General features: G+C 40.4%; 1 protein-coding gene and 1 long non-coding RNA gene across 4 annotated transcripts; both read left to right on the forward strand.

The window, feature by feature from the left end:
• Positions 1-27,496, forward strand: LOC143518432 (uncharacterized). The gene is given in 11 exon segments (XM_077010915.1): positions 1-55; positions 143-469; positions 676-695; positions 940-958; positions 9,351-9,382; positions 9,684-9,744; positions 16,743-17,216; positions 18,848-19,914; positions 19,917-20,601; positions 25,528-25,599; positions 25,692-27,496. Coding segments are annotated over 11 exon segments (4,083 nt in total). The 5' UTR covers positions 1-36; the 3' UTR covers positions 26,999-27,496.
• On the forward strand, positions 1,776-6,860 carry LOC143518435 (uncharacterized). 3 transcript variants are annotated; one of them, XR_013132177.1, is made up of 8 exons: positions 1,776-1,853; positions 2,130-2,227; positions 2,779-4,585; positions 4,711-4,910; positions 5,083-5,138; positions 5,450-5,497; positions 5,613-5,672; positions 6,481-6,860. It is a non-coding gene; the product is annotated as an uncharacterized LOC143518435 (long non-coding RNA). The 3 variants fall into 3 exon arrangements; XR_013132176.1 differs by lacking the exon at positions 6,481-6,860 and adding an exon at positions 6,358-6,455; XR_013132178.1 differs by lacking the exon at positions 6,481-6,860 and adding an exon at positions 6,363-6,428.
• Positions 27,497-27,756: the final 260 nt, after the last annotated feature.

A 27,756-nucleotide genomic window follows, 5' to 3' on the forward strand; every position in this document is an offset into this window, starting at 1 on the left:
GACATTCTTAGTTTGAACGTACAGAAAGAGAACAAGATGGCTAATGCAGGAAACCGTAAGTCCAACTTTTTTTGCGTTTGGCTTACTTTAACTGACCATACAGTGTGTTTTACATCCTCAATCTGTGTCTATTTCTGTACAGATGATTTCAAACTCTCTGGCCCTCGAGGTGAAGAGCATCAGTCTGGCTCTGCTGTCACTCTCTCCTGTCACCTGTCTCCTGAAACCAGTGCTGTTGCCATGGAGATCAGGTGGTTTAAGGGGACAGACTGTGTTTGTCTGTATAAGAATGGACAGGTGACAGAGGGGAGGGGCTACGAGGACAGAGTGAGTCTGTTCATGGAGGAGCTGCAGAGAGGAAACGTCTCCTTACAGCTGAGAGACTGTACATTGTTAGATAGAGGATATTACCTGTGTCAGGTGACCAGTGGAGACAGAACAGAAGAGCTTACTGCGAGCATTGGTTGGGGTACGTTTTCTATAACTCCACTTTAGATTAACCAACTTTGATGAGATGAAACATGACGTAACAGAAATAAGGAGTGCTTCTGTGCTTCTATTTCTGTTCTATTCAGATAAATAAGTGCTACAAACATCCACATCATGGTTTAAAGTGTAAAAATGTCAAACATATATATATCTCTAACTTTTTTTCCTGTCTGATGTTTTATGCAGTCAACATATCACTCACAGGCGTAAGTAACTATGCTTTCACCTTTTTGCTGTTTTTAAAAATATGCCTAATACATATCAGAAAGCCTGAAGTCTCCATTTAATGATATGAAGTAGATCCCAAACACACACACACACACACACACACACACACACATAAATCACACCCTAACCCTAACTCTAACCCTAGTGCATAAACACCTAAAAAAAATCAAATGTATCCAGTTGAGAACTGAAAACCTACGATTGTATTTTTCACTTTCACAGGACTTCTGGGATGAGGAGGGTGAGTATAAACCACCTGCAGCTGCTTGAAGCTGATGTTTTAATCAGATTAAGATTAATTACTGGTTGTACTGCCTCTAGAGCAGTGGTTCTCAAACTTTTTAGACAAAGTACCACCAACTGTCAAACAAAAAACCTCCACGTACCACCTACTACCCCCCCCCCAAAAAAAAGAAAAAGCTGTTTGGCAAGTTTAAGTTGTTGACGGGCGGGGGGGCGAATGTAAATTGTTACCGGGAGGATGTAAAATGGACACGAATTAAGTATTATATCACGATGGTTGGCGCCAGAGCGAACTAGTAACTCATTGAATCATAGATGTGGATCAGAGGTAAATAAACTAGATTTTTTTTTTGTCGACGTGAGAAATCGGATGTGTGGCGTGTGAAGACGGTCAAATGCGTGTGTCTCACGCATTTGGCAACCCTGCTCATTACACACATATGTTATAATGTTGCCAACTCTCACGCATTGAGCGTGAGACACACGCCATCCACCGGCAATATAACACTGAATCTGTGTCCATTTTACGTTCGGCACCCCCCCCCCCCCCCCCCCCCCCCCCACCCCCCGCTCAACAAAATACACTCGCCACCGGCTCCAGGTTAAAATCTACGGAGCCCCTAAAGGATCTAGGTAGAAAATTTTTTTTTTGAAAGCTAAATTGTTCCCTCAATTTAATAAATCGTTCCCTCAATTTAATAAATCGTTGCCTCAATTTAACAATTCGTTACCTCAATTTAATAAATCGTTCCCTCAATTTATTATTTCATTCCCTCAATTTAATAAATCATTCTCTCAATTTAATAATTCGTTCCCTCAAATATGGAATAACACAGTAGTCTAGGACCAACAGTTTTAACAGGGTCGTCTCTTCAGCTCTCGTACAGACACTGGTATGTTGTTACCATAATGAACTAATAATGCTTTATGTGTGTATGCTATCGGTAGTCAGACTCATGTAGCGAGAACTCTGTACAAACTCTCATTTACTATCATGGCTCCGTCGGTAGTAAATTAACCTCCAAAGTACACTACAGTGGTTGCTTGCTAGCTGACTATATATATATATATATATATATATATATATATATATATATATATATATATATATATATATATATATAAAGTTAGCTAACATTTTATTAATTTGTTGTCCATATGGCTATAAGCACTCGAGATGGATTACGACTCATTTAACAGCTTCATCGAGTTCATTCGAAGTCGTCACATTGAAGAAGCGACAGTCCAGAATTTCATCAGTGAAAAGGTAACGCTGTGCTTCAGTATCTAGCTACTTCAGTATCTACCGAGTGGGCCTTATCAGTCATTGCTTTGTTTACATGGTGTTGTTCAAATTAATGTAACTAGCTTATAAAAGTTCTGTACTGAACAGTAAATATTCTGCGTTTAAAGACAAGAGTCATAACATCTATGGTTAGCGCATAATTTTAATAGGCATTCATATCTAAATAAATATTATAAATAAGTCTTTTTAATATCATCTCCTTAATATCAGCATTTTGGTTTGGTTGTAAACAGGACACCACAGGAGTATTTCATATACAGTAGCACTGTTAAATTTGTCACACAACACAGACACCTGGATGTCTAGCTAGACTTTTCCTATTGGACAGGTTCATCTTTGGGCTTAAAGTACCTTGCTAAACTGAGATATTGTGAAATCCCATTTATTTATTGGTATTATTTTATTTCATGAAAATAAATAATACAATAATTTAAAATATATTACAGTATCCACCATATTACATGTATGTAAACTTTCACATAACTCTTAACAGTTCACTCATCTTTTTTTAGATTGACTGTTTTGCAATTGATGGCATGCCAAATGAGGACCTGTCAAAGTACCTGCCAAAATATGGTGATCGTTTAGCTGTGCGCCAGTATTGCAAACGGGAGGTAGCAAGACTTCAGGAACCAAGAAACCTACCAAAAGCCACAGAGAACCTTATGACAAAACTCAAGGACAGAATACTTAAACGCAGACATGATGACACTAACCGCTCTGAAAAGCTTAGGAACAACACTAATGCACAGAAATTGGAGCGCAGTTTCCAAATTGGAGTACTTCAGCAAGAAGGGGACATTCTTAAGCAAGTGAGAGAGAAAAAGGGTGGGGGTAAACGTCAAGTAAAAGCCTTTAAAAACACCACAATGGCTGAAATACTGGAATCAGCAAAGATCCTTTTCTTTCCTAATGGTAAGTCAAAGCTTGGAAAGATCTCAGATTTTGAATGTGATATTTGTGACTTCACAGAAGAAATCCTGGCTCCACATGTTACTTTAATAGACATTTATGAACTTAGAAAAGTAAAAATGCTGCGCCTTTACCTCATCATCAAGAGAGTGGAAGAGAATACAGGATCAGTGGCTGAGACAGAAGGTGCCTCCTCTGTTGTCTTAGAGGATGCACCCTCAAATTACATACCACAGGGCCAAAAGTCAACAGAAAGCACTACAGGCCTGAAAGACAGTGTATGTACAGACTTGTTGGATGTATCAGTTCAAGACCATGAAGAACAGCCAGCACTTGCAATAGTAACATTAGACATGGTATCTCATCTTTCCCCTATAATAATTGATGAGCCAGCAAAGTTGGAAAACATACAAATTCCCGAAGCTTCCTTTAGTGAAACTCATGCTCAGCAGACTTATTTGTCAGTACAAATTGATGGGCAAACTTCACAGATCTCCATTGATGAGGAAATTCAAGTGGGATATCATGCACTTCCAGATGATGGTGAGGTTCTTGATGACACATTACCCATTGACATGGACAGTCTGATTTATAATCAGCCACCACAGGTGACAAAGATTAGATTACGCAGAGGAAATGTGTTTCAAGATTTAAATAATGTGTTTCACTGTGGTCTTGTGTCAGTTAGTGATACACTAGAAATAGAAATGGTTTTACCCAACGGTTCTACAGAAAAAGGAGAAGACAATGGAGGTGTGCTCAGGGATGCCTTAAGTGAATACTGGGATGCATTTATTATGAAGTGCACAACAGGCAATGCAATCAAAATTCCTATGATTCGACATGACATGACAGACAAGTGGACTGATGTTGCAAAAGTAATGGTGCTTGGATATAATAATGCAAGCTACTTTCCCATTGCATTAGCAAAACCTTTCTTGAAGCATTGTCTTGGACTTGAGGTAACATCAGAAGAACTCTGGGAAACATTTCTGCAGTCAATCCCAAATGATGAAAGAAGAATTGTAGAACAAGCAATGCAAGACTTCCCATCAGTTTCTGACAGTGAAGACTGGCTTGACTTCATTGATGCCCACAATGTGAAAACTCTCATCAGTGCAGAAAACCTCAAGAAAACGTTACTTGAAGTGTCTCACAAAGAAATCATTCAAGATCCTGCATATATATCAGAGTGCTGGAATGAAGAATTGAAAAAACTGAAATTGCCTCCTGGGGGTTTAGACGAGATCCTGTGCAACCTTTACCCATCCAACAAGAAAGTTCTTGCAGCTCTTCAGCCAGATGAAAATTTGAATAAGCGGGACCAGGCCATTTTTGACTTCTTAAAGAAGTATATACGCAACTGCTCACATACACATCTGAAACAATTTCTTCGATTTTGTACAGGTAATTACGCGGTACTATTATTATTTATTTTATTTTTTTCCACATCTATGAATGTGTTATACAATTGCATTTTCATTATACAGCAGTACAATGTAGAATAAAATAAATGTTTTTTTATTTTATAGGTGCAGATGTTCTTGTAACATCCACTATTCATGTGAGATTTGTTGCACCAAGCAGTGATTTTGTCAGAAGTCCCCAAGCACATACCTGTGGTTGTGTGTTGGAGATGCCTAACACTTACACATCATACCTGGAAATGTCAGAAGAGTTCAGCCGGCTTCTGGACTCAAATGTCTGGGTGATGGACATCCTTTAATTGATGGTACATTGCATATTTTCACAATAAAGAGAGTATCATATATGTCAACACACCTTTTAATTTGTTGGACAAATATTTCTTGATGATAAAATAAACACTTCTAAATTTACTAGAATATGCTAGTTAAAAAAAAAACTGTCAAAACACTTATTTTGTTTACTTTTATTATATGTAGGGGTTAGGGCCCCTTACTGTTTACCTCACACTGCAGGTTTTGAAGAATGTTCAGGTGTAAGTACACACAGTTTTCTCTCTCTCCCAACTACTCATACAAAGTGCATTTATACTATGCTTTTTTTCAAACACTAAACATTTACAAATTAATTCAGGCTTGCAATAAATGTTTGATTAAATCAAAGTAATCAATAAGGAGACAGGGTCAATAAATGGCTACTTGTCACTGTTCACGTTTTTTCTGTTGGATTGCTTAAAATGGATGTTTGTTAATCAAATTGTAATAATAATAATAATAATAGTTCTTCAATTGTTTTCAAGTTAAAAATGTTTCTTTTATTCTTGTTTTTTTTTGTCAATATGCATAGATTACCTTTTTGAATGTTTCACCCAGTTTCTGAAGTTCCAGTTCAAATGTAAGTAAATTACTCCATGTTTTACTGTCACACTCATATACAAAAAAAGTGTCATTTGTTTGTAAGTATAATTTTTTTATATGTTTATTCCCTTTGGCCTTTCATTTTTAAATAGGGTTAGATGCCAGCTCTAGTTACATCACACTGCAAGTTAATGCAAGCAGAATGTTAGAACGTAAGTAACTTAACTTCATCTAAATATTTGTGTAATCTGTCTCTCTGTACATGCAGAGAACAAAGAACAATTAAGTTCATGAGCAATAGTACAACTGCTATAGCCAAATATCACATCTCCTGTTGTTTGAAGTGTTTTTGTTTTTACTGTGAACTTCATGTACCTTAATCAGCCATCAGCAATGAAACCTCCCCTGTATCGACATCCATTGTTCATTTATTTCAAACATTCTTTTTTAGCTTCACTTACCATAAATATGCACTTCTTAGTTCTACAGCTAGATGTTCTTCAATGACCAGGACCTCCACAAAGCAGGTGGATCATTTTCAGCTTCAGTGACCAGTGACATGGTGGTGCTGTATTAGTATGTGTTGCACTGGTATGAGTGAATCAAACACAGTGACCAGTGACATGGTGGTGCTGTATTAGTATGTGTTGCACTGGTATGAGTGAATCAAACACAGCTAAGCTGTGCACAGTACACCACAACATACAGGTCAAGTGTCACTGAAGTGAGAGTATGATCCACCTGCTCTGTGGTGGTCATGTAGACGTCTAAAAATGAATGGAAAATATGGAAAATGGAAAATAAGTGTAGATACAAGGTTTTGATGTTATAACTGATAAGAGGAGAGAAAATAATATTCTAACTTTCTAATCATATAAAACTATTTTTTGTTGGTAGATTAGAAGTTTTCTTGGTCTTTCCAGACTTTTCTCTAGATGTCACAAATGAAGATTGCAAGCTGCTCTGGATAAGTGTGACAGCAATATACAATTTGTATATCTGTTATTTTTGTTTTCTCAGGTGTACAAGCTTAAATGTTGCTGAACATCTTAAAGATTTTAAATCTAAAAAACATTTATTGTAACTTTTTTATTTGCTCTCATTTACACTTAAATCCTCCCTCTCTCACACACAGAGAAGTTATCTTAGATTTTTGTATTTTATGTTTGTTTTGTAAACCTGTGAGGATAATGTGACAATTATAACAAAAAAAATCTTTTCCTTGTTATACAAGATGTCTACAAGATGTTACAGAAGCAAAAAATACATGAATAAAGTCGGGTTGTACTACAGTTGTACTGTTTGTAATTTTTCATAGATTTTAAATTATGCCAATTTTTTCCTTGAGTGTAAGGTATAAATTAATACCCATGTAGAGATCTTCAGGAACAGTTAAATTGTACTCTGCCATTATGTAGGTACACAGACTGTAAACATCCTCATCACAAGCAATGTCACTGCGATGTAAACAGTCTGTCTCACAGTTGATGATTTCCTGTTCTGACACATGACATAAGTAATCTTCAGAGCCATACAGTTCTGGAACGGTGTACATTACATTAGGCCGCCCGTGGGGAACATTTTCATTCCTTGAGGGACGGATCAGATGGCTATTCCAGCATTCTCTTGTAGCATCCAGTTCATCCTATACATGAAAAATGAAATTGTATTCCTTTTTAATAAACAACCACACTTTGCACATATTGTGTTACAGTAATTCATTTGGATTAATCAAAGGCCTCATTGGGTTCAGATGATCCTAGTTAATAAAACATTGCATTTTTTTGTAGATTCAGTCTCAATGAACCTCAGAACACCTGTGTATCCTTATAGCAGGATATTCTCATTCATATTTGATATTTTTGCAAAATAAACTTGAATTCAATTAATGCAGTTTACCACACAGCAATGTTTTTGTAAGTTTCATCAGGACTTTTATAAGTCAATACTCTACCTGAATTAATGATAAGAAGCAGAAGATGACCAGATTCTTGTCCAAGAAATCTCCATCAAAATCTCCATCACCCTTCAGTCTGTGAAAATGCTCAAGCCAAAATTCAATGCACTCCTTCCTGAGGTGTCCCCACCAACTCTCGATCCTTTGATTGGCTGTGCTGCGACCATAGAGAAAACTTCTATCTCCACTATCTTCATCATTACGTCTGAAAAAACGTTGTGTGTCTCGTACAACACTGTTCTCTGTGCCATTGTCAGTTCGTACTATACGGGGAGATCCTCCATGTTCTACAACAGCTTCAAGAAAATAACCTCCAATAACACGTGGGTCACTACTGGTGTGATATGCCTTTAGCCATATTAATTTTCGTGAATATCCATCGATTGCACCATTAATACAAATACCAAACGGTTTAAGTTTATCGTATGAATCCACATGCCATATGTAATTTGGACCCTTTGCATAATAAGCTCTCCTGTTCAGACGCCTTGCTCTGCGGCTATGTGTTCCATCAGGATCCAGGGTGGACAAGATTAGACGCACATCCTCTTTACGAACTCTGACACCTTGATCTATGCACTTACTATGCATCCACCTATACCCATGGAGTGCTCCAGACCCTTGCAGCTGATTTCGGATGAACCGGATGGTCTGCCCAATGTCATCATAGGTTTTCCTCCGAAACAACCCATTTTTACATAAAATACGTTTAAGGGATGTCAGAGATAAAACAATGCCATGTTTAACAGCCAAAACCTGAAGTATGTCCAGATATTTTAAACCAAGTTCAAAATAAAATATAATCAAATTTAAGCGGTCCATGATGTCTGGTGTACTGCATGTTGTGCACAAAATCAGATATTTGAGGTTTATTTAAATGATTTATTAAATTGAGGGAACGGTTTGTTAAATTGAGGGAATGAAATAATAAATTGAGGGAACGGTTTGCTAAATTGAGGGAATGAAATAATAAATTGAGGGAACGGTTTGTTAAATTGAGGGAATGAAATAATAAATTGAGGGAACGATTTGTTAAATTGAGGCAACGATTTATTAAATTGAGGGAACAATTTAGCTTTCAAAAAAAAAATTTTCTACCTAGATCCTTTAGGGGCTCCGTAAAAATCTCACTCCAAGCGAACGTCAAAAGTTGGCAACCCTGTAATGTAGTTCTCCTGTAGTTCGTGTTGGTAGTGGTTGGTTTACAGCACAAAAAGTCTTCGTGCGACATGCCCTCATACTCATATCGCACGTAAACGAGCAAGTTGGCTAAATCTGCGACATCTATGGATTCATCTAACTGCAGTGAGAAGCATTTACTCATTTTAATTCTCTCGGTCAATGTTTGTCTGACGTTGTCCACCATTTCATCAATTCTGCGAGTGACCGTGTCGTTTGAAAGATGAACCAGGTCGAACTGTTTAGCGACATTTTCTCCGTACATAATACGAGTAATCCCTTTTAGTTTCTGAATTTCAGGACTTGTCATAATTCTGTTTTAATAAAAAAAAATGTGTTGTGTAAAAAAAAAAAAAAAACCTCAAAGCATCTTTTATTTTCCGAGTTCATCTGGCGTACCACCGCGGGGTGCTCTGCGTACCACCAGTGGTACGCGTACCACAGTTTGAGAACCACTGCTCTAGAGTGACATACAGCTGACACTAAACTCTGTAGTGAAGAGAGCACAACACACAATGTAGAAATTTTAGTTGGTATGATGTCTTGAACATAAGTGGTTGGTGTCATGTGATTCTCCAGGAGTAACTATGACAGAACCATTTAATGAGATTAAACGTCTAACAAAATAAGAAGAGCAACTAATTGCACAGGTCACTATGGGTGAAAATATGCTTCAAGCAAACATGTATATTCTGTCTCTCGTTTACCAACTTTTCTTTTGTTTTTACTTTTCTCAAATTTCTTCTTTGATCAGATCATCAGGTTCCACATACCCTTGTCCAGCAGGTGAGCATATGATTAAGATGTTAGAATCTATGCATTCCTGTGTACTTTGAATTGTTCTTATGTATGAATGGTGCAATATACTGCAATTACACTCTGAAATCAGTATTTCTGATTCTGATATACATAAACCTGCCTTGCACACACAAACACACACGTTTATCACTGTATGTAACTGAGCGTAAGGCTTAGGGTGGGCCTTCTCATGCGCTAGCACAGTCTAACTGGAGCAATGATTTTTCATACAGTATATTATGGTATCTCAGATATACTCTTCTGAGTACTATTGTACTCATTTCCACAGATACCCAGAAAATGGACGGAAGAAGAGAGAATGAAAATGGAGGAATCTGCTCTGCTGACTGGTATGTTAAAAGCTGCAAATGAAAGCATTTACACATATAAACACTTTTTTCCATTAAAATTCAGTTAATATTGAATTGAGTTGAACTGAAGTACAGCTGGCAGACTGTGAAATAATTCAGCCAGGGTTCAACTAGACCAGGGGTCAGGAACCTTTTTGACCGAGAGAGCCATGAACGCCACATATTTAAAAATGTAGTTCCATGAGAGCCAATATCAGGGTTGCCAACTTGCGAACGTAAGTTGTTGACGGGGGGGTAAAATGGACACGAATTAAGTATTATATCGCGTATCGCGATCGATCGATCACCAGTGGTTGGTGCCAGATCGAACTAGTAACTCATTGAATCATAGATGTGGATCAGAGGTAAATAAACTAGATTTTTTTTCGGCGTGAGATATCGGAAGTGTGGCGTGTGAGCGTGTGAAGACAAATGCATGTGTTGCACGCTCAATGCAACCCTGCAATATGTTTAAAAAAATAAAAGTAAAGACCAACCCTTTTAAAGTATAATAGGTCTCGGAATTCTTTTTTAAATAACGTTGTTAAGCTGTTAACGACTAATGCGACTAATGGTTTTGCTGATGGCTTTGTAGTCTGGTTGATACGAGGTGAGGTTAAGCTTCAAGCAGGCGTTGAGGCTTCCATCCATTAAACGTGATCGTAAGTTGGTCTTAATGTTTTTTAGATGTGAAAACGACGAGGCTGAAGTTGGTTACTTATTCGCAGTTTGAGATTCGTTTGGTTACTTATGGCGCATTTCCACTAGGGCCTGCTTGGCGCGGTACGGTTCGATACGGATCGATTCGCAACGGAACGGTACAGTCGCGTTGTGTTTCCATTACAATGGTGGACCACCACAATGTGGGTGGAGTCGCTGTTGGCGCGCGGGTTGTAGTGTCGTGACATCATTTGTATGCGACCACAACACCGGTCGATGCCCCTTAACACATAGCATTATTGTATCTTATTTATCTTTATCTTCATTATTGTATGTGGTTGCTCTAATTATTGATAATAATTTGGTATTACTCAAACAGGCTGAACACACCCTGCATAAAAAGCATCAGTCATACAATCAAATGAAATCAAACTTTGAAATATAGATATTTAAAGTACAACATATGTAAATAATATAGTTATAGTTAAAAAAAGTGCAAAAAGCAAATTACCTAAAAATAACGTATAGCTTTATATGAAATAAATATTTATAGTACTACAAGCAACATTTTGTGTGCTTTTACTGGCGTCTGTCTCACATGGTGTTCACAAGTTCGCCAAGCACCCCGAGGAAAGCCCGGTTGAAGGAAACATTTTCCGCCAACTCCGCTCGCCTCGTCAGTGGAAGGGGAATCTTGAACGTAAAAAATAACAAATAATAAACATATTATTGTTTATTAAAACAAATATTATTGCTATTCCCGTGAAAGCAACAACAATATAGCGTAACTGCACAAAATGTGTAGCACGTCATCGCTGCTCATGCTTTGTTTATGGCTACAGCTAACTAGCAACTAGCAAGGCTAAGAGCTAGCTATTGTACAGTAGTGACTGTGGTGGTAACATTAACTACAAACACAGCTCTAAATTCCTGCGTTTACAATAGATGCGTTCATATTACGTTCATATTACATCTTTTACGAGCCTAGTAAAACTGAAATCACAATACACTCACCATTCTCCGTGGCCTCCAGCACCAACATTGCCGTGTCTGTCCAGCACGTTTTCTCTTCCGTTACTGGCTGGCCGGTGACCGTATATGGCATCCATTTGCTGGAAACATTTCCAGTCTTTGCGGTTTGCTCCGCTGCGTCCGTTATGGTCCTTCACCGCCCGGTAATCGCTTTTAAGCTTTTTTAGCTTGGACCGACCGGCACTGCTGAACGGACCGCTGGTAGCCATGAGTGGCCATTAGCACGGAAACCTCGCTAAAAACCTTTACATTTCTAGTGGCCCCGTCCAGTTCGCCCTGGATTTTTTGATCGCTGATTATTAACAGAAAGGTTTGTACCTCGGCGTTTGACCAGGGAACAGTCTTCGCTCCTTGGGTTTTAAAAATGGCTGAGGAGTCCATAGCATAGCGGAAGAGTCGCTCTCCTGACGCAACCTGTGACGACACTCCCTGGCCAATCAGCGTCATGCTGTTCCTCCACGTCACAGAACTGTACCGCTTCAGAACGGTTAGAACCTCGAGCGAGTCGGTACGAAAATAGTACCCGAAGGGGCCGGCTAACTGGGAACTGGTACTAATGGAAACACTCACAAACCGTCGCGAATCGAACCGTACCGCGCCAAGCAGGCCCTAGTGGAAATGCGCTATTATTCGGCGGCTGAAGTTGGTTACTTATTCAAAAAGGGTGTGTTCACGATGCGTGTTTACTGCGCATTTTGTAAGAAGAAATGTTGTGTGCTGGTATTTCTTTCGGAAGAAGAAATACCAGCACACAACATGGCATATTGAGCAGTGGGCAGAGAGGTGAACACATTTTAAAGGGGCAGTTTCAGAGGCTTATTGAAAGCCTTATTGAAAGGTTCCATTTGTTATTTCTCTGGCCCACAATCAATAAGGCTTTCAATAAGCCTCTGAAACTGCCCCTTTAAAATGCGTTCACCTATCTGCCCACTGCTCAATATGCCATGTTGTGTGCTGGTATTTCTTCTTCCGATTATTTGTGTTCTAGAACAGCATTTCTGTGTTTTTAGTTTTCAAATCTAAGAATATGTATTTCTAAGAATACGTTAGAAATGCTGACGAATTCAATCATCATGTACAAATTGCATACAATTGAAACGACTTGAAATAGAAACCATTTTACAAATGAAATGCTTTCATTATATTTTTATTTTTTACATTCACAAAATCAGTATGGGAAACAATAACCTCTTAAATGTTTGCTCCTACGCTCGTTTAATGTAACGTTTAATCTATCGCCTTTAAACAAAATGCGCAGCAAACACGCATCGTGAACACACGGGGCGTACTCACACTAGGCTCTGTGATCCGGGCCCGGGCACGGTTGCCTGCCGAAGCACGGTTCGTTTGGCTAGTGTGAGCGCTCCAACTGTGCCCGGGCCCGGATCAGTTAACCGTGCTCGGGCCCGCTTTGAAGAGGTGGGCCAGGGCACGATTCATGTGGACTCGGGCACGGTTCGCTTCTAGTGTGAGCGCTATCCGTGCCCGGGCCCGCTTGCTGCCTCGTCTGATTGGTTCATTTCGCTGGAACTCAAACATGACATCAGTGATGCGACGCTCACGTTAAACAGTCATAGCGGCAAAGCGATTAGCAGACAACCGTTGTGTTAAATTATCGATAAATCTGTGCTTGCACCGTGTTTCTGCACTCCAAAAATACAATAAAAAGAGAATCGTGAACTCTATAGTGTTGTGCGAGCGCGCTTTTTTCCAAATAAAGCGGCGTTGTGATGACGTAAGCGTGCTCGGGCCGGGTTGCTGAAGCGAGTGTGAGTGCAGGCCAGCGGGGGAGTGGGGAGGGGGGATAATCAATCAATCAATCAAAGTTTATTTGTATAGCGCTTTTCACAACACATGTTGTCACAAAGCGCCTTACAGGATTTAAAAGGTTAACAATACTACGGGTCCAGAACCCTAATGAGCAAGCCAAGGGCGACAGTGGCGAGGAAAAACTCCCTAAGATAGTGGGGAATAGGAAGAAACCTCGGGAGAACCAAGACTCAAAAGGGAACCCATCCTCCATTGGGCAGCCCGTTAACACACAGATTACACAAAATACAGACAAATACACAAGTCACACACAAATCACACAATCAGACTAAGTAAAGGTAAAAATGAAAGTTCTGGGTTATGATATTGTCACTGTAAATGTCTGTTGATGAACGCCAGGCTTTCATTCCGTGTCGGAGCAGCGATGCTGGTATTGTAGGCTCCGACTGCAATGTTATTCTCCAGGTGAACCTCGGAGAAAAGATACGAGATGTAGTAAATATGTAACAGATTAATCAAAGGCCAAACTAAACAGATGAGTCTTTAATCGAGTTTTAAACATTGAGACTGTGTCTGAGTCCCGAATAGAGGCAGGAAGATTATTCCACAATTGTGGAGCTTTAAAAGAAAAGGCTCTTCCACCTGCTGTGATCTTTTTGATCCTAGGAACAGTTAATAACCCTGCGTCCTGCGAGCGAAGTGAACGCGCTGGGTTATATTGTTCAATAAGTTCACTAAGATAGTCTGGAGCTAAGCCATGCAGCGTTTTATATGTTAATAAAAGTATTTTATAGTCAATACGGAATCTAATTGGCAGCCAGTGTAATGACGATAGTACGGGACTAATGTGATCAAACTTTTTAGTTTTTGTTAAAACTCGTGCTGCTGCGTTCTGAACCAGCTGGAGTTTGTTTATCGATTTACCAGAACATCCAGCTAGGAGACTGTTGCAATAATCTAAACGAGAGGATATGAATGCATGGATTAGTTTTTCTGCATCACTAATATTTAATATGTTTCTAATTTTGGCAATGCTGCGCAAGTGAAAGAACGCTACCCTAGTTATATTATTAATATGTGTATCGAACGAGAGATCTGGGTCTATTGTGACGCCCAAGTTCTTTACCTCTGCGCTGGGGGTTATAGTAAAAGAATGTAGATTCAATGCTGCATTATGTATCTTGTCTCTCGCAGCCCTAGACCCAACTATTATCAATTCTGTTTTATCGGCATTTAGTGCTAGAAAGTTACATGCCATCCAATGTTTTATCTCTTCTACACATTTCTCAATCTTACTGTTTGCGCCTAAATCATCGGGTTTTGCCGATAAATATAGCTGAGTGTCGTCTGCGTAGGAATGGAAACTGATGTCATGCTTATGCATAATTTCGCCTAAGGGTAACATATACAGTGTGAATAGAAGTGGTCCTAGGACTGTCCCTTGTGGGACACCATATTTAACCTGCACAGATTTAGAGGTTTTATTATTAACACTTACACATTGGAAGCGGTCAGTTAAATATGATCTAAACCAGGAGAGTGCGACTCCTTTAATACCTACTGTGTTTTCTAGTCTATCCAGCAAAATGTTGTGGTCTACAGTATCAAAAGCTGCACTAAGATCCAACAGTATAAGGAACGAGACGAGCCCATTATCGGCCGATATTAGTAGATCATTCACTACCCTGAGTAAAGCTGTTTCAGTGCTGTGGTTTGGTCTAAATCCTGATTGGAACTTTTCATGGATACTATTTGATTGGAGATAGTGGTTTAACTGATTGGAAACTGCTTTTTCTAAAATTTTTGAGATAAATGGGAGATTAGAAATGGGTCTATAGTTGGCTAAAATCTGCGGATCGAGATTCTGTTTTTTAATCAAGGGTCTAATTATGGCGCATTTTAATTGTTTGGGCATGTAACCTAGGTTAAGGGAGGAGTTAATCATATTAAGTAAGGGCCCTGCAGTGGCTGGGAGTAGGTCTTTAAATAGACGGGTTGGAACTGGGTCAAATATACATGATGTAGGCTTAGACGAATTAATCAATGTTGTGAGCTCTTTTTGCGATATAGGATTGAAGATATTTAGCTCAGTAAAATCAGGGATAACCGGGCCCCAGCACGGAACAAGCAAACCGTGCCTAGTGTGAGTACGCCCTAAGTAACCAACTTCAGCCGCCGAATACGGAGCTGCGAATAAGTAACCAAACGAATCTCAAACTGCGAATAAGTAACCAACTTCAGCCTCGTGTGAAAACGACTGCTCACATGCATACGTAGAGCCAAACATTGTCAGTACACCAAAACTCACACGTTGGAGTGTGTGTATGATGGGAAGCGCGTTCCAGGTTTGGACAAACAGCTGGTCCGCGATCCAGAAAAATCTCTGACTGAGACACCGGGGATGTAACTCAGGTCAGCGCTGTCCACTGCACACTCGTGTGGATGGGTGATAAACTTAAAAAGACGAGTACGCACACGAAAATCTCCAACGCGCGCTTTAAATGACTGCATAAGTGATTGCCACCCGCAAACGTGAGCGGCAAGAAATTAATGGATTGAAATACGTTTATATTTTAGCATTATTATTTTTAGTAAAAAAATAGTCTCCGAGCCATATGCAGCCATCAAAAGAGCCACATCTGGCTCGCGAGCCTTAGGTTCCCGACCCCTGGACTAGACCAACTGTATCCACCAGAGGGAGGCAAAGAGCTCGCACTTAATCATTGATCAGCATCACCCGTGGCCTTAACTAAAGGGCCTCTTGTCTGTTTGTTGCATTTAGTTCTGTTCCGTTTTGTTGTTGCTTGTCGTCTGCTGAATAATCGCTCAACCACTATTGCACTGGTGAGGAACAGGAGGGGGTCCTCTCTTCTCTGCTTCCTTCCTGCAACTCATCTGTGTGGATTCTCCGCTTATGTACTGTTCTGTGTTGCTTTTTCTCTGATCATCATTTTTACTGAACTGTTCTTTCTGTGGCAAATGTTTGAGAGAGTTTACTTTCTAATCAATAGTGTAATCTAATTCTGACTGTATATTTTAGTCACTGAGATCATGGTATGATTACTCTATTACTCTCTTCCATAAAATTCCATAAATCATTTATTTGACAGATAACTACGTCTTGACTGGGTTTGTTTTGATAGCATCTTTACCTGTGGATGGAAAAGACCTCTCAATTTTCATCCATAGTGATGCTGGATCTGAATTTGGGTCTCCAAAGCAGGTTCAAGCATGCAGTGTGATTGTGATGGTGGAAAATGTCAGTGCATAAAGCTGGAAGATATTTAGTCAAATTGTGAAATAAAATTGTCTGTGTTAATTATTTTTTGAGCCAAGATATTAGAATAATACACTATGACCAGAGAAATATGAAAGCAGTTTAGAAGGTACAATATTAAGCTAATGAATTTCCTAACAATGAATAGATACGTATGAAATATTTCCAAAAAAGGAATGAACATGGGTACTGAGTACTCATTGTTTTTATTCTAAAACATTAGACTAACCATACTAACTATAATATTGAACAATTCCAGAATATAAAACAGGAGTAAAAGACATTCTGAATGAACTTCAAGAGAAGAGGACCAAACTGGTGGGATTGGAACCACAGCTGAAGAACACATCAGAACTACTAGAGGAGAGAAACAGAACTCTACATGAGAGAGACCAGCAACTGAAAATTAAAGACACAGAGATACAAAAGGCACAAACACACGTTGAAAAAATTAAGAAAATTATTATGGAAAAGGACAAAGAATTAAATGAGAAAAAGGAGCTCCTGTATGAGAAAGACACACAGTTAATTGAGAAAGACAGAGTTATTAAGGTAAATTTAGAGACTAGTAAAAAGAATCTTACTGAGAGAGATGCACGGCTAAAGGAAGCAGATGAAAGAATTGCAAGCATTTGTAAACAGCTTGAAGAGAAAGATGCCCAAATGGAGAACATGAAAAAAAAACTGACTGATAGAGAGACTCTACTGAATAAACAAGAACAGCAACTTACAGGTAAGTTTAAAACAGTCAAATTAATTGTTTGGTATATTATGACACTCAGCAAGCGTTGTAGGGATGGAACACATTTACCAACACAGAAACAAAATGAAAATGGAGGTGAACATACACAGATGATCATTATGATATCAACACAACATGAAACACTACCAACAAACACTGGAGGGTTCCTTTCTATGGCACTTTTTTATCAAATCCTTCCAGCAGGAATAAACGCAAGAGGTGATTTCTTTTCTGCACCTGAACTATAACTATTTTCTTCTGTTTTTAATGCACAAAGTTGCAACTTGATCAGGGATTGGATGAAGAGATACATGAAGATGGTTGGAAAGTTGTTAAGAGCAGTGTTGTAGGTGTCTCCTCACAGAAGATTATGTAAGAGGTCACTGCATCTGCATAGTCATACCGGTTGCAGAGTCCAAGCATTTCCTCAAATCCTCCGTGGCATTAGGAAACCACATTCTTGATTTCACTTCAGGCGCTGTGGTTTTAAGCATAGTCCTGTATGAGGGGATGAGATGACCGAGGGAATGGCCGGAGATCCCATGTTGGGCATGGGTGGTAATCTGATGCCTTTGATGGTGGTGTAGCAATGGTCAAGTGTTTTGTCTTCTCTGGTAGGGCAGGTGGGATAAATTGTTCATATTTTGGAAATTTTACACTCAGGTTGGTGTGGTCAAAATTTTCCTTATCGGTGACAGCGTGAACTTCAGTAATCTGGTCAGTCAGCTGTTGACGTAAGTTGTTGGGTGACGTTTGGGGGGCATAGATTATGACAAGAATTATGGAGTTAATTCTGCAGTCTGAATAGAGTTCAGTTCAGAGAGCATGTTCTGGCTAAAACAGTTCCCTGCATCCCTGCATTAGTAGATAATATATAAACAAACTCCTCCAGCTCTGTTTTTGTGAGGTAGAGCTGGATCCTGGCCTGCTCTGTACAGGAAAAGCTGGGAAGCTACAGCATGGCGTCAGGAGTCGTGTCAGTTAACCATGTCACTGAAGCAGAATGTAGATGTAGTAGGAAAGGCCTTTATTATTCTGACTAGCAGTTTCATTTTGTCCATTGTATTGCTGTGTGAGTGCAAGTTAGAGAAAAGTGTGATGGGCAGAACCAGCCAAAAGCCATGTCGTGTGGCTCTGAGGTCAGGTGAGCATGCCCCCTTGTCTCCTGCTCTCCGCCTCCACAACTTCATGCTGTCGGAAGAATTTCTGTGGGATTAGAAGATTATTTTTGCAGTGTTAAACAGATGTATAGGAGCTCATTCTAGTCCAAAGCAAGTATGACACCATAAAACACCATGAAAACACCATGCCTCTTGGGGTGCAATCTTAATTACACCATATTTATTTTCAGCTCTGTTCAGTTTTGTTTAGTCCTGTTCAGCAAAGCAGCTGTTAATCTCACTCAAATCCCTCCTTGTACAACACATGTCTGATTTTATGTTTGATTCTAGCTTTTATGTAGTTTAGCTCTTAAACATAAACATATTAATCTAATCCGTATTTGTATGGCTGCACGTTAACAATAGTAAATAACTATGTTTATGTTAACTTTATGTTTATCATGTTTATGTTTATAAACATGATAACATTACTATAACATTTTATTGATCATTCTTATACAGAGTTATCTATAAAGGCAAGAGAGCTTGAAGAGAAAGAGAGACTACTGGAGAGCACAGCAAAAGAGGTGGAAACCAGTAAAAACAATCTGGAGACACTGGGAAAGGAACTACAGGAGAAAGAGAGACTTCTGAAAGAAAATACAAATACACTTCAGATGAAGGACAAGACAATAGAAGAGAAGGAGACACAGCTCAGAGAGACTAAAGATGAACTGAGACAAAGAAGAAAGACATTAGAGGAGAATCAGAGAGAGCTGGAGGAGAAACACTCACAACTGGAGGAGAGAAAAAAGACTGTAGAAGAGAAAAACAACCAACTCAAACAAAAAGACAATGAATTAGAGGAACATTTAAAGACAATAGAGAACCAAAATAAAATAATAAATGAGAAGAATGAACTGGTCAAGGAGAAAGAGAGACTACTAGAGAACACAGCAAAAGAGGTGGAAACCAGTAAAAACCAACTGGAGACACTGGGAAAGGAACTACAGGAGAAAGAGAGACTTCTGAAAGAAAATACAAATACACTTCAGATGAAGGACAAGACGATAGAAGAGAAGGAGACACAGCTCAGAGAGACTAAAGATGAACTGAGACAAAGAAGAAAGACATTAGAGGAGAATCAGAGAGAGCTGGAGGAGAAACACTCACAACTGGAGGAGAGAAAAAAGACTGTAGAAGAGAAAAACAACCAACTCAAACAAAAAGACACTGAATTAGAGGAACATTTAAAGACAATAGAGAACCAAAATAAAATAATAAATGAGAAGAATGAACTGGTCAAGGAGAAAGAGAGACTACTAGAGAACACAGCAAAAGAGGTAGAAACCAGTAAAAACCAACTGGAGACACTGGGAAAGGAACTACAGGAGAAAGAGAGACTTCTGAAAGAAAATACAAATATACTTCAGATGAAGGACAAGACGATAGAAGAGAAGGAGACACAGCTCAGAGAGACTAAAGATGAACTGAGACAAAGAAGAAAGACATTAGAGGAGAATCAGAGAGAGCTGGAGGAGAAACACTCACAACTGGAGGAGAGAAAAAAGACTGTAGAAGAGAAAAACAACCAACTCAAAAAGACACTGAATTAGAGGAACATTTAAAGACAATAGAGAACCAAAATAAAATAATAAATGAGAAGAATGAACTGGTCAAGGAGAAAGAGAGACTACTAGAGAACACAGCAAAAGAGGTGGAAACCAGTAAAAACCAACTGGAGACACTGGGAAAGGAACTACAGGAGAAAGAGAGACTTCTGAAAGAAAATACAAATATACTTCAGATGAAGGACAAGACGATAGAAGAGAAGGAGACACAGCTCAGAGAGACTAAAGATGAACTGAGACAAAGAAGAAAGACATTAGAGGAGAATCAGAGAGAACTGGAGGAGAAACACTCACAACTGGAGAATATGAGCAAAGTGCTGAGTGAGAGAGAGACACTACTGGAGAACACAGTCAGAGAGGAAGAAACCAGTAAACACCAACTGGAGACACTGGGAAAGGAACTACAGGAGAAGACCAGTCAACTCCAGGAGATGATGATCCTACTGGAACAACAGAAAACTGAACTGGCAGAAAAGAACAAACAGCTTGAAGAGAAAGACAAGCAGGTTGAGGAGAAAGACAGACTTCTAGAGGAGAGAGACAGACTTCTAGATGAGAGAGACAGACTTCTAGAGGAGAGAAGCAGACAACTGCAGGAGAGGACAGATCCAGACTCACACATCAATGACGGGGAGATTCCAGAGAGTGAGTAGTTTGATTATGAAATAAAAATAACTGGGAAAGGTAGGCACTACTTTCTTTTCTAATTCTAAACTAAAGTGTTGCATATAAAATGATGGAGAATGAAGGGTAGATTTACGCTGTATTATATATTAGCATCCGGGTGATGGGAGGGAACAGAGGACATGGACAGTGTTGGGTAACACTGGGTCCACATGTTGTTGTCTCATGAGATACAATACCAAATTGAACACTAATTGAACATAAGTAAGAGTAATCAGGAGTGTAGGATGACTACATGGCGGAAAGAGACGTGATGGGGCGAGAGTGTGAACTCTTGTGCACCTGAGTGCAGCTCCTGATACAGAAACTGCTGTCAGCGTGTTTATGTGGAGACACTCACAGGCAGTCAGCTCCACCTCCCTGGAATAACTTTTAACACACACACACACACACACACACACACACACACACACACACACACACACACACACACACACACACACACACACACACACACACACACACACACACACACACATTCATAAAACCCACATTTGGTTAACATGCTGAGAGTCAAGTCATCAGGTCTGTATAAACCAAAATGTTGTTGTCGAGCGAGAGTGTGAAATCTTCTGCACCTGAGTGCAGCTCCTGATACAGAAACTGCTGTCAGCATGTTAATGTGGAGACACTCGCAGGCATTTATCTCCACCTCCACCTACCTGGAATAAATGGAATACATTTACATTTACGGCATTTAGCAGACGCTCTTATCCAGAGCGACTTACAAAATGCTTTGCTTCTGATCACAGAATACATCCTAGGAAATAGTACAAATAGGCCAGAATTCAAGACACCATTGAGTCAGACTACTACTAAACTACAGGAGTCAGTATCATTGCCTAGTGTTTTGCAAGTTAGACATTTGCCTAGAAGCACAAATAACCATAAACAGACATACAATTTAAGAACAACGGCAAGTTGTATCAGCTGAATTAGTGTTCTGGTAAGAACTCAACAAACAGGTGAGTCTTCAGTCTACACTTGAAGATAGTAATAGACTCTGCAGTCCTAGCAGCTAATGGAAGATCGTTCCACCATCTTGGAGCCAGGATGGAGAATAGTCTGGAGCTTTGTCTTCCATGAGACTTTAAGCATAGAGTTTCAAGTTGAGCCACGCTTGAGGTTCTAAGTTTTCGCTGTACAGATCGGCTTTTTACCATGGACATCATGTAGGGAGGGGCCAGTCCATTTTTGGCCTTGTAAGCAAGCATCAATGTTTTATATCTGATGTGTGCCGCTACTGGAAGCCAGTGAAGAGAGCGTAGCAGAGGAGTCACGTGAGAACTTGGGTAGATTGAAGACCAGTCGTGCTGCAACATTCTGAATTAGTTGTAGAGGTCTGATGACCCGTAGAGGAAGACCTGCAAGTAGGGAATTGCAGTAGTCCAGCTTAGAGATTACTAGAGACTGCACAAGCACTTGAGTAGCTTCCTGTGAGAGGAAGGGTCATATTCTCCATATGTTGCAGAGGAGAAATCTGCAGGATCTGGTCAGCTTTGAAACACGTGTTGAGAAGGACAACTCGTTGTCCAACATTACACCCAGGCTTCGAGCAGTTTCTGATGGTGTTAACAAGATGTTCTCAAAGGAAACTGTGGTCGTTGTGTGGGTTTGGGATTCCTGGAATGTTCAAAAGCTCAGTTTTGCTAGGGTTGAGCTTCAAGTGGTGAGTAGTCATCCATGAAGCAATATCTGTCAAGCATGCCGAGATACGCCTAGAGACCTAGGTGTCAGAATGAGGGAAGGAAAGAATTAGCTGGGTGTCATCAGCATAGCAATGATAATAGAAACCATGAGACAAAATAATGTCACCAAGGGAACGAGTATATAAAGAGAAGAGAAGAGGGCCTAGGACCGAGCCTTGGGGGACTCCATTGGAAAGTTTACATGGATTGGATGTAGATCATCTCCATGTTACCTGATAGGAACGGTCTTCAAGATATGACTGGAACCATTTCCAAGCAGAGCCAGTCACACCTAGGCTAGAAAGAACAGAGAGGAGGATGTTGTGGTTGACAGTGTCAAAGGCTGCAGAAAGGTCTAGAAGAATTAATACTGATGATAGCTTTTAAGCCTTGGCATCATGGAGCTTCTCGGTCACTGCTTTGAGGGCAGTTTCTGTTGAGTGTGCCCGTTTGAAGCCAGACTGATTAGGATCATGGAGTTGGTTCTGGGTGAGGAAGAGAGATAATTGGTCATAGACTGCTCGCTCCAGAGTTTTTGATAGAAAAGAAAGAAGTGATACCGGTCTGTAGTTGTTCATGTCAGAGGTGTCAAGTGTTGCTTTTTTCAGGATTGGTACCACCCTTGCCATCTTGAACACGGTAGGCACATGACCCAAAACTAAGGAGTTGTTGATGATTGCCGAGATGAACGGAAGGAGTTCTCTTGACGTATTCTGGAAAAGAGTGGAAGGAATTGGGTCCAGTGGGCATGTAGTAGAATTGCTAGAAGTCAGAAGTTGATGTATCTTGTCTGAGGAGAGAGGGGAGAAAGAAGCCAAGGAGTTGAGTGTTGGGTTAGGGGTACTAGTAGGAAGGGTGGGAGCTGGGGAGAAGGACTGACGGACTGCTGCAATCTTTTCTTCAAAGAAGATGACAAAATCCTCAGGAGTGAGAGAGGATGGAGGAGGGGGTGAGGGAGGATTAAGGAGTGAAGAAAAAATACTGAATAGCTTGCGTGGGTTGGATGCAGATGATTCAAATTTCTTTCTGTAGTAGGCTGACTTTGCTGATGTGACTTCCAATGAGAACTTTGAAAGGAGAGATTGATATGAGCGGAGGTCTGAATCTAGGCGACTTCTCTTCCACCTCCTCTCTGCAGTTCTTAGATCTCTCCTGTGGCTGCGAAGCACTTCAGTTAGCCAGGGGGTGGATGGAACAGATCTCTTAAGCCTGGGGGAGGGAGGACACAGAAGATTGATGGATGAAGAGAGCGTAGAGAGGAAAGTATCAGTAATTGTGTCCAGCGAGAGAGAAGACAGACAGTTCTGATGAGGAAGGGAGGACAAAATAGTGGTAGCAAGGGTTGAGGGATTGATAGAGCGCAAACTTGGGTGAAAGTAAGAAGAATGTACAGGGGAAGTGTGAGTGGAGATGGCAGGGAGGGGGAAAGAAAAGGATAAAAGGTGATGATCTGACAGGTGGAGTGGGGTGACTGTGATGTCCGATGTTCTGGTGTCACGTGTAAAGACCAGGTCCAGAATGTTGCCTGCTCTATGAGTCACAGTGGATGGGTTGATGGTGAGGTCAAATGACGACAGCAATGGAAGGATGCAAGATGATTTAAGTTTGTCGGATGGAAGGTTGAAATCTCCAAGGAGAATGAGCGGGTTTGCTTCAATGGTGAATTGACTAAGGAGGGTATCAAGTTCCTCAATGAAGTTCTCAAGGGAACCTGGAGGGCGATAAATCACAATGATGTGAAGAATAGTGGGGTAGGACACAGTGATAGCATGGAACTCAAAAGGAAGAAATTGAAAGAGCTGAAAAGGAGAGTTGGGTGAAACGCCACTCTGGAGATAAAAGTAGACCTGTGCCACCTCCCCTTCCAAGGCGTCGTGGGGAATGGGTGAATGAGAAGGCAGAGGACAGAGCAGCCGGAGTTAGAGAGTTCTCTGGAGTGATCCAGGTTTCGGTCAGAGCCAAGAAGTGTAGCGAGTGGAGGGATGCAAGAGCTGAGATGAAGTCAGCCTTCTGGACAGCAGATTAGCAATTCCAGAGTCCTCCAGTCACTGTGATTGGAGTTTGTGGTGAACATTGTGGGTAAGTTAGGTTCCTGGTGTTGCGATGACTATGATGGTATCTATGAGCTCTGTGAGATACATGCACAGGAATTGGCAGACACATTGTGGAATAAAAACAAGCTTTATGAATACTAGCAGGGAAAGAAAATGGCAGAATAAGTTGAGACTTTAGCTGGGTTAGAGATTCAGTGTCTATGGAGGAAAGTAGATGAATCAAAGAGCGTAGAAATTTACTGCATACCGCATACCTGCATACTGCATACCTGCATACCTGCAGATGCATGCATCTGTAGCAGAGTTGTCCTAATTTATCTGTCCTATTTTATCTGTTTTAGTCAGTGCAGTATCCGCCCCTTAATTCACACCTTAGACCAGGGCGAAACTACACCTGGAGTGACTAATTACAGCCAATAACAGCTAACACGCAACAAGGTTATGATAAGAAGCCTAGAATCTACCAGAATCTGAGGCAATAGTAATTAAACTCAAGTCCTACCTTAACCAATCACAGGATGTTCCAAGACTAGATACACAAAGCACACTGAAATCCAAAACTAGAGTTGTCCTAATTTATCTGTTTTAGTCAGTGCAGTATCCGCCCCTTAATTCACACCTTAGACCAGGGCGAAACTACACCTGGAGTGACTAATTACAGCCAATAACAGCTAACAAGCAACAAGGTTATGATAAGAAGCCTAGAATCTACCAGAATCTGAGGCAATAGTAATTAAACTCAAGTCCTACCTTAACCAATCACAGGATGTTCCAAGACTAGATAAACAAAGCACAATGAAATCCAAAACTAGAGTTGTCCTAATTTATCTGTTTTAGTCAGTGCAGTATCTGCCCCTTAATTCACACCTTAGACCAGGGCGAAACTACACCTGGAGTGACTAATTACAGCCAATAACAGCTAACAAGCAACAAGGTTATGATAAGAAGCCTAGAATCTACCAGAATCTGAGGCAATAGTAATTAAACTCAAGTCCTACCTTAACCAATCACAGGATGTTCCAAGACTAGATACACAAAGCACACTGTAATAAGTCTGTAATAAAATACTTCCATTATATGATCTGTCTGTTTATTCTGCTTTCTGAATAACGTGTTCTCCATTCTGTCTGCTTCTGTTGTTATAGTGTGTGGAGAGACTCAAGGCTCAGCAGCACCATTCAGGAGGAGAAACAGTATTGAGAGACTTCCTCCACTGAGTAAGAGGAAAACTTCATGTAGTAGCTTTAGTTTTTCTCCAAACAGAATTTGGTACAAAATTTTGATTTGGTAAATTCTTGTACTTTTCCAGTGGGTGGAGAATCCTCCAGTCCAGACTCTACAGTGCCAGTTCCAGTACCAGAACTCAGGCTGGTGCTGTTGGGGAGGACTAGGTCTGGGAAGAGTGCAGCAGGAAACACCATCTTGGGCAGAGAGGAGAGGAGCCAGGCTGCTACATCTACACTCCCCCAGCGGAGTGAGAGCAGACAGGGGGAGGTGGCTGGGAGGAAGGTGACTGTGGTGGACACTCCTGACTGGTTCTGCCCTGAACTCTCTCTGGAGGAGGTGAGACAGGACGTGGGACTCTGTGTCCGTCTGTCTGCCCCAGGGCCAAACGCCTTCCTCCTAGTCATACCAGTGAAGCAGCCTGCAGGAGAGGAGAGAGGGATGCTGGAGAGAATGGAGGAGATGTTTGGAGAGAGATGTTGGAGGAACACCATGATCCTCTTCACTGTTACTGAGGAAGAGCAAAATCCTGAACAGTTCATTCAGTCAGGAAGCCAAGAGGTCCAGACACTTGTGGAGAAATGTGGGAACAGGTTTCACTGTGTCAACATTAAGGAGAGTGGGGATGGGTCTCAGATCTCAGAGCTGCTGAAGAAGATAGAGAAGATGGTAGAAGGAAAGAGAGAGCGATTCTACAGCAGTGAGATTTACCTGGAGACAGAATCTCTGATCAGAGAAATGAGGATAAAAATCCTGAAGGAAAGTGAAGAAAATAAAGCAAATGATGAAAGAGAAATGAAAGAGAAACTGGAAAAGGAGATGCAAGACTCTCTGAAAAAGATAGAGGGAGTGATACAAGGACACGAAGGGGATATCAGACAACTTAATGATCGAACAACTGAACTGGAGAGAAAGATGAAGGAAGAAAAGGATGAGGAAAAAAAGAGAGAACTGAAACGAGAGTTGATAAGAGAGGTAGAGCGAAGGGAAGAAATGGAAGACGAGGTGAAGAAACTGAAAGAAAAACGAGAGCTGGAGAGGAGAGAGATGGAGGAGAGACATAAACAGGAGATGGAGGAGATCATGGAGACGTATAAAGGAGAGGCCAGGGTGGAGGCAGAAAGGAACCTCATGAAGATCATCATGCCTGAACTTCAGAAAAACATTTTGGTCTCAAAGTCCAAGATGCAGGAGGAGTTTAACAGGCAGGTGGAGGAAAAGGAGGGAGAGCTGGAGACACTGAGACAGAGACTCTCAGAGCTCAGAGAGACTCACTCAGTGCTTGAGGAGGTTTATGAGATAACCTTGAAGAGCAGCTCAGAGAGACCAGCCCCACCAGCTGAAGGGAGAGGCAAGGGAGTCTCTCAGAAGGTTAGAGGCTGGTTCCAATAATGAAAGAGAGCACAGGAACACATATCATCACACAGACATTTCACAGAGTGGAGAACATGCTAGGAACATTATTGAGAACTCTTGTTTAGCTGTTTCTTAAGTGAATATTTGTAATATACCTAATTTGTAATATACCTAGTTTTTTTGCCGGGACCGAATATTAAAAAGAAGGAAAACCGGGACAAACCGGGACAGCCCGGGAAAACCGGGACAGGCACGTGAAAAAAGAGACAGTCCCTGGAAAACCGGGACAGGTGGCAACACTAGTAAATCAAGAAGGCTAGCAGAAGGCTAGCAGAGGTCTACCACAAGGTATTCTGCTGTGCAAATTCAGTCAATCCCAAACTAGTGTCAGCACAGTTGTGCCCATTTTCTGGTTTCTAGACCAAATCCCTAAATTATTGTTTACGCTGAGAAATGTAAATCAATGTAACATGAATTTTGTACTGTACATTGCTGTATATTTGCTATAATAAATGTAAATAATTATTTGACTAATGTAACAGATTTGTCTAATTAATGGTGTATGTGCATATCATAATTATTGATTTGAGCAAATAAAAACAATATTTTTGTAACTACAGGAACTTTCTGGCTTTATAAGTAGCACTGAGTAATATCTGATCTTTTCAGCCAAACCCAAAAATGCTTGTTTACAATTATTTGAGTCTAAAAATTGTACTCTGACTCTTCAACGTTGAGTCTTAAGTAAGTTATTGAGCCTCTTGGACACACGCTGGTGGCATAATGAATAGGTG

This window comes from Brachyhypopomus gauderio, chromosome 7, assembly GCF_052324685.1.
Source record: "Brachyhypopomus gauderio isolate BG-103 chromosome 7, BGAUD_0.2, whole genome shotgun sequence".
NCBI lineage: Eukaryota > Metazoa > Chordata > Actinopteri > Gymnotiformes > Hypopomidae > Brachyhypopomus > Brachyhypopomus gauderio.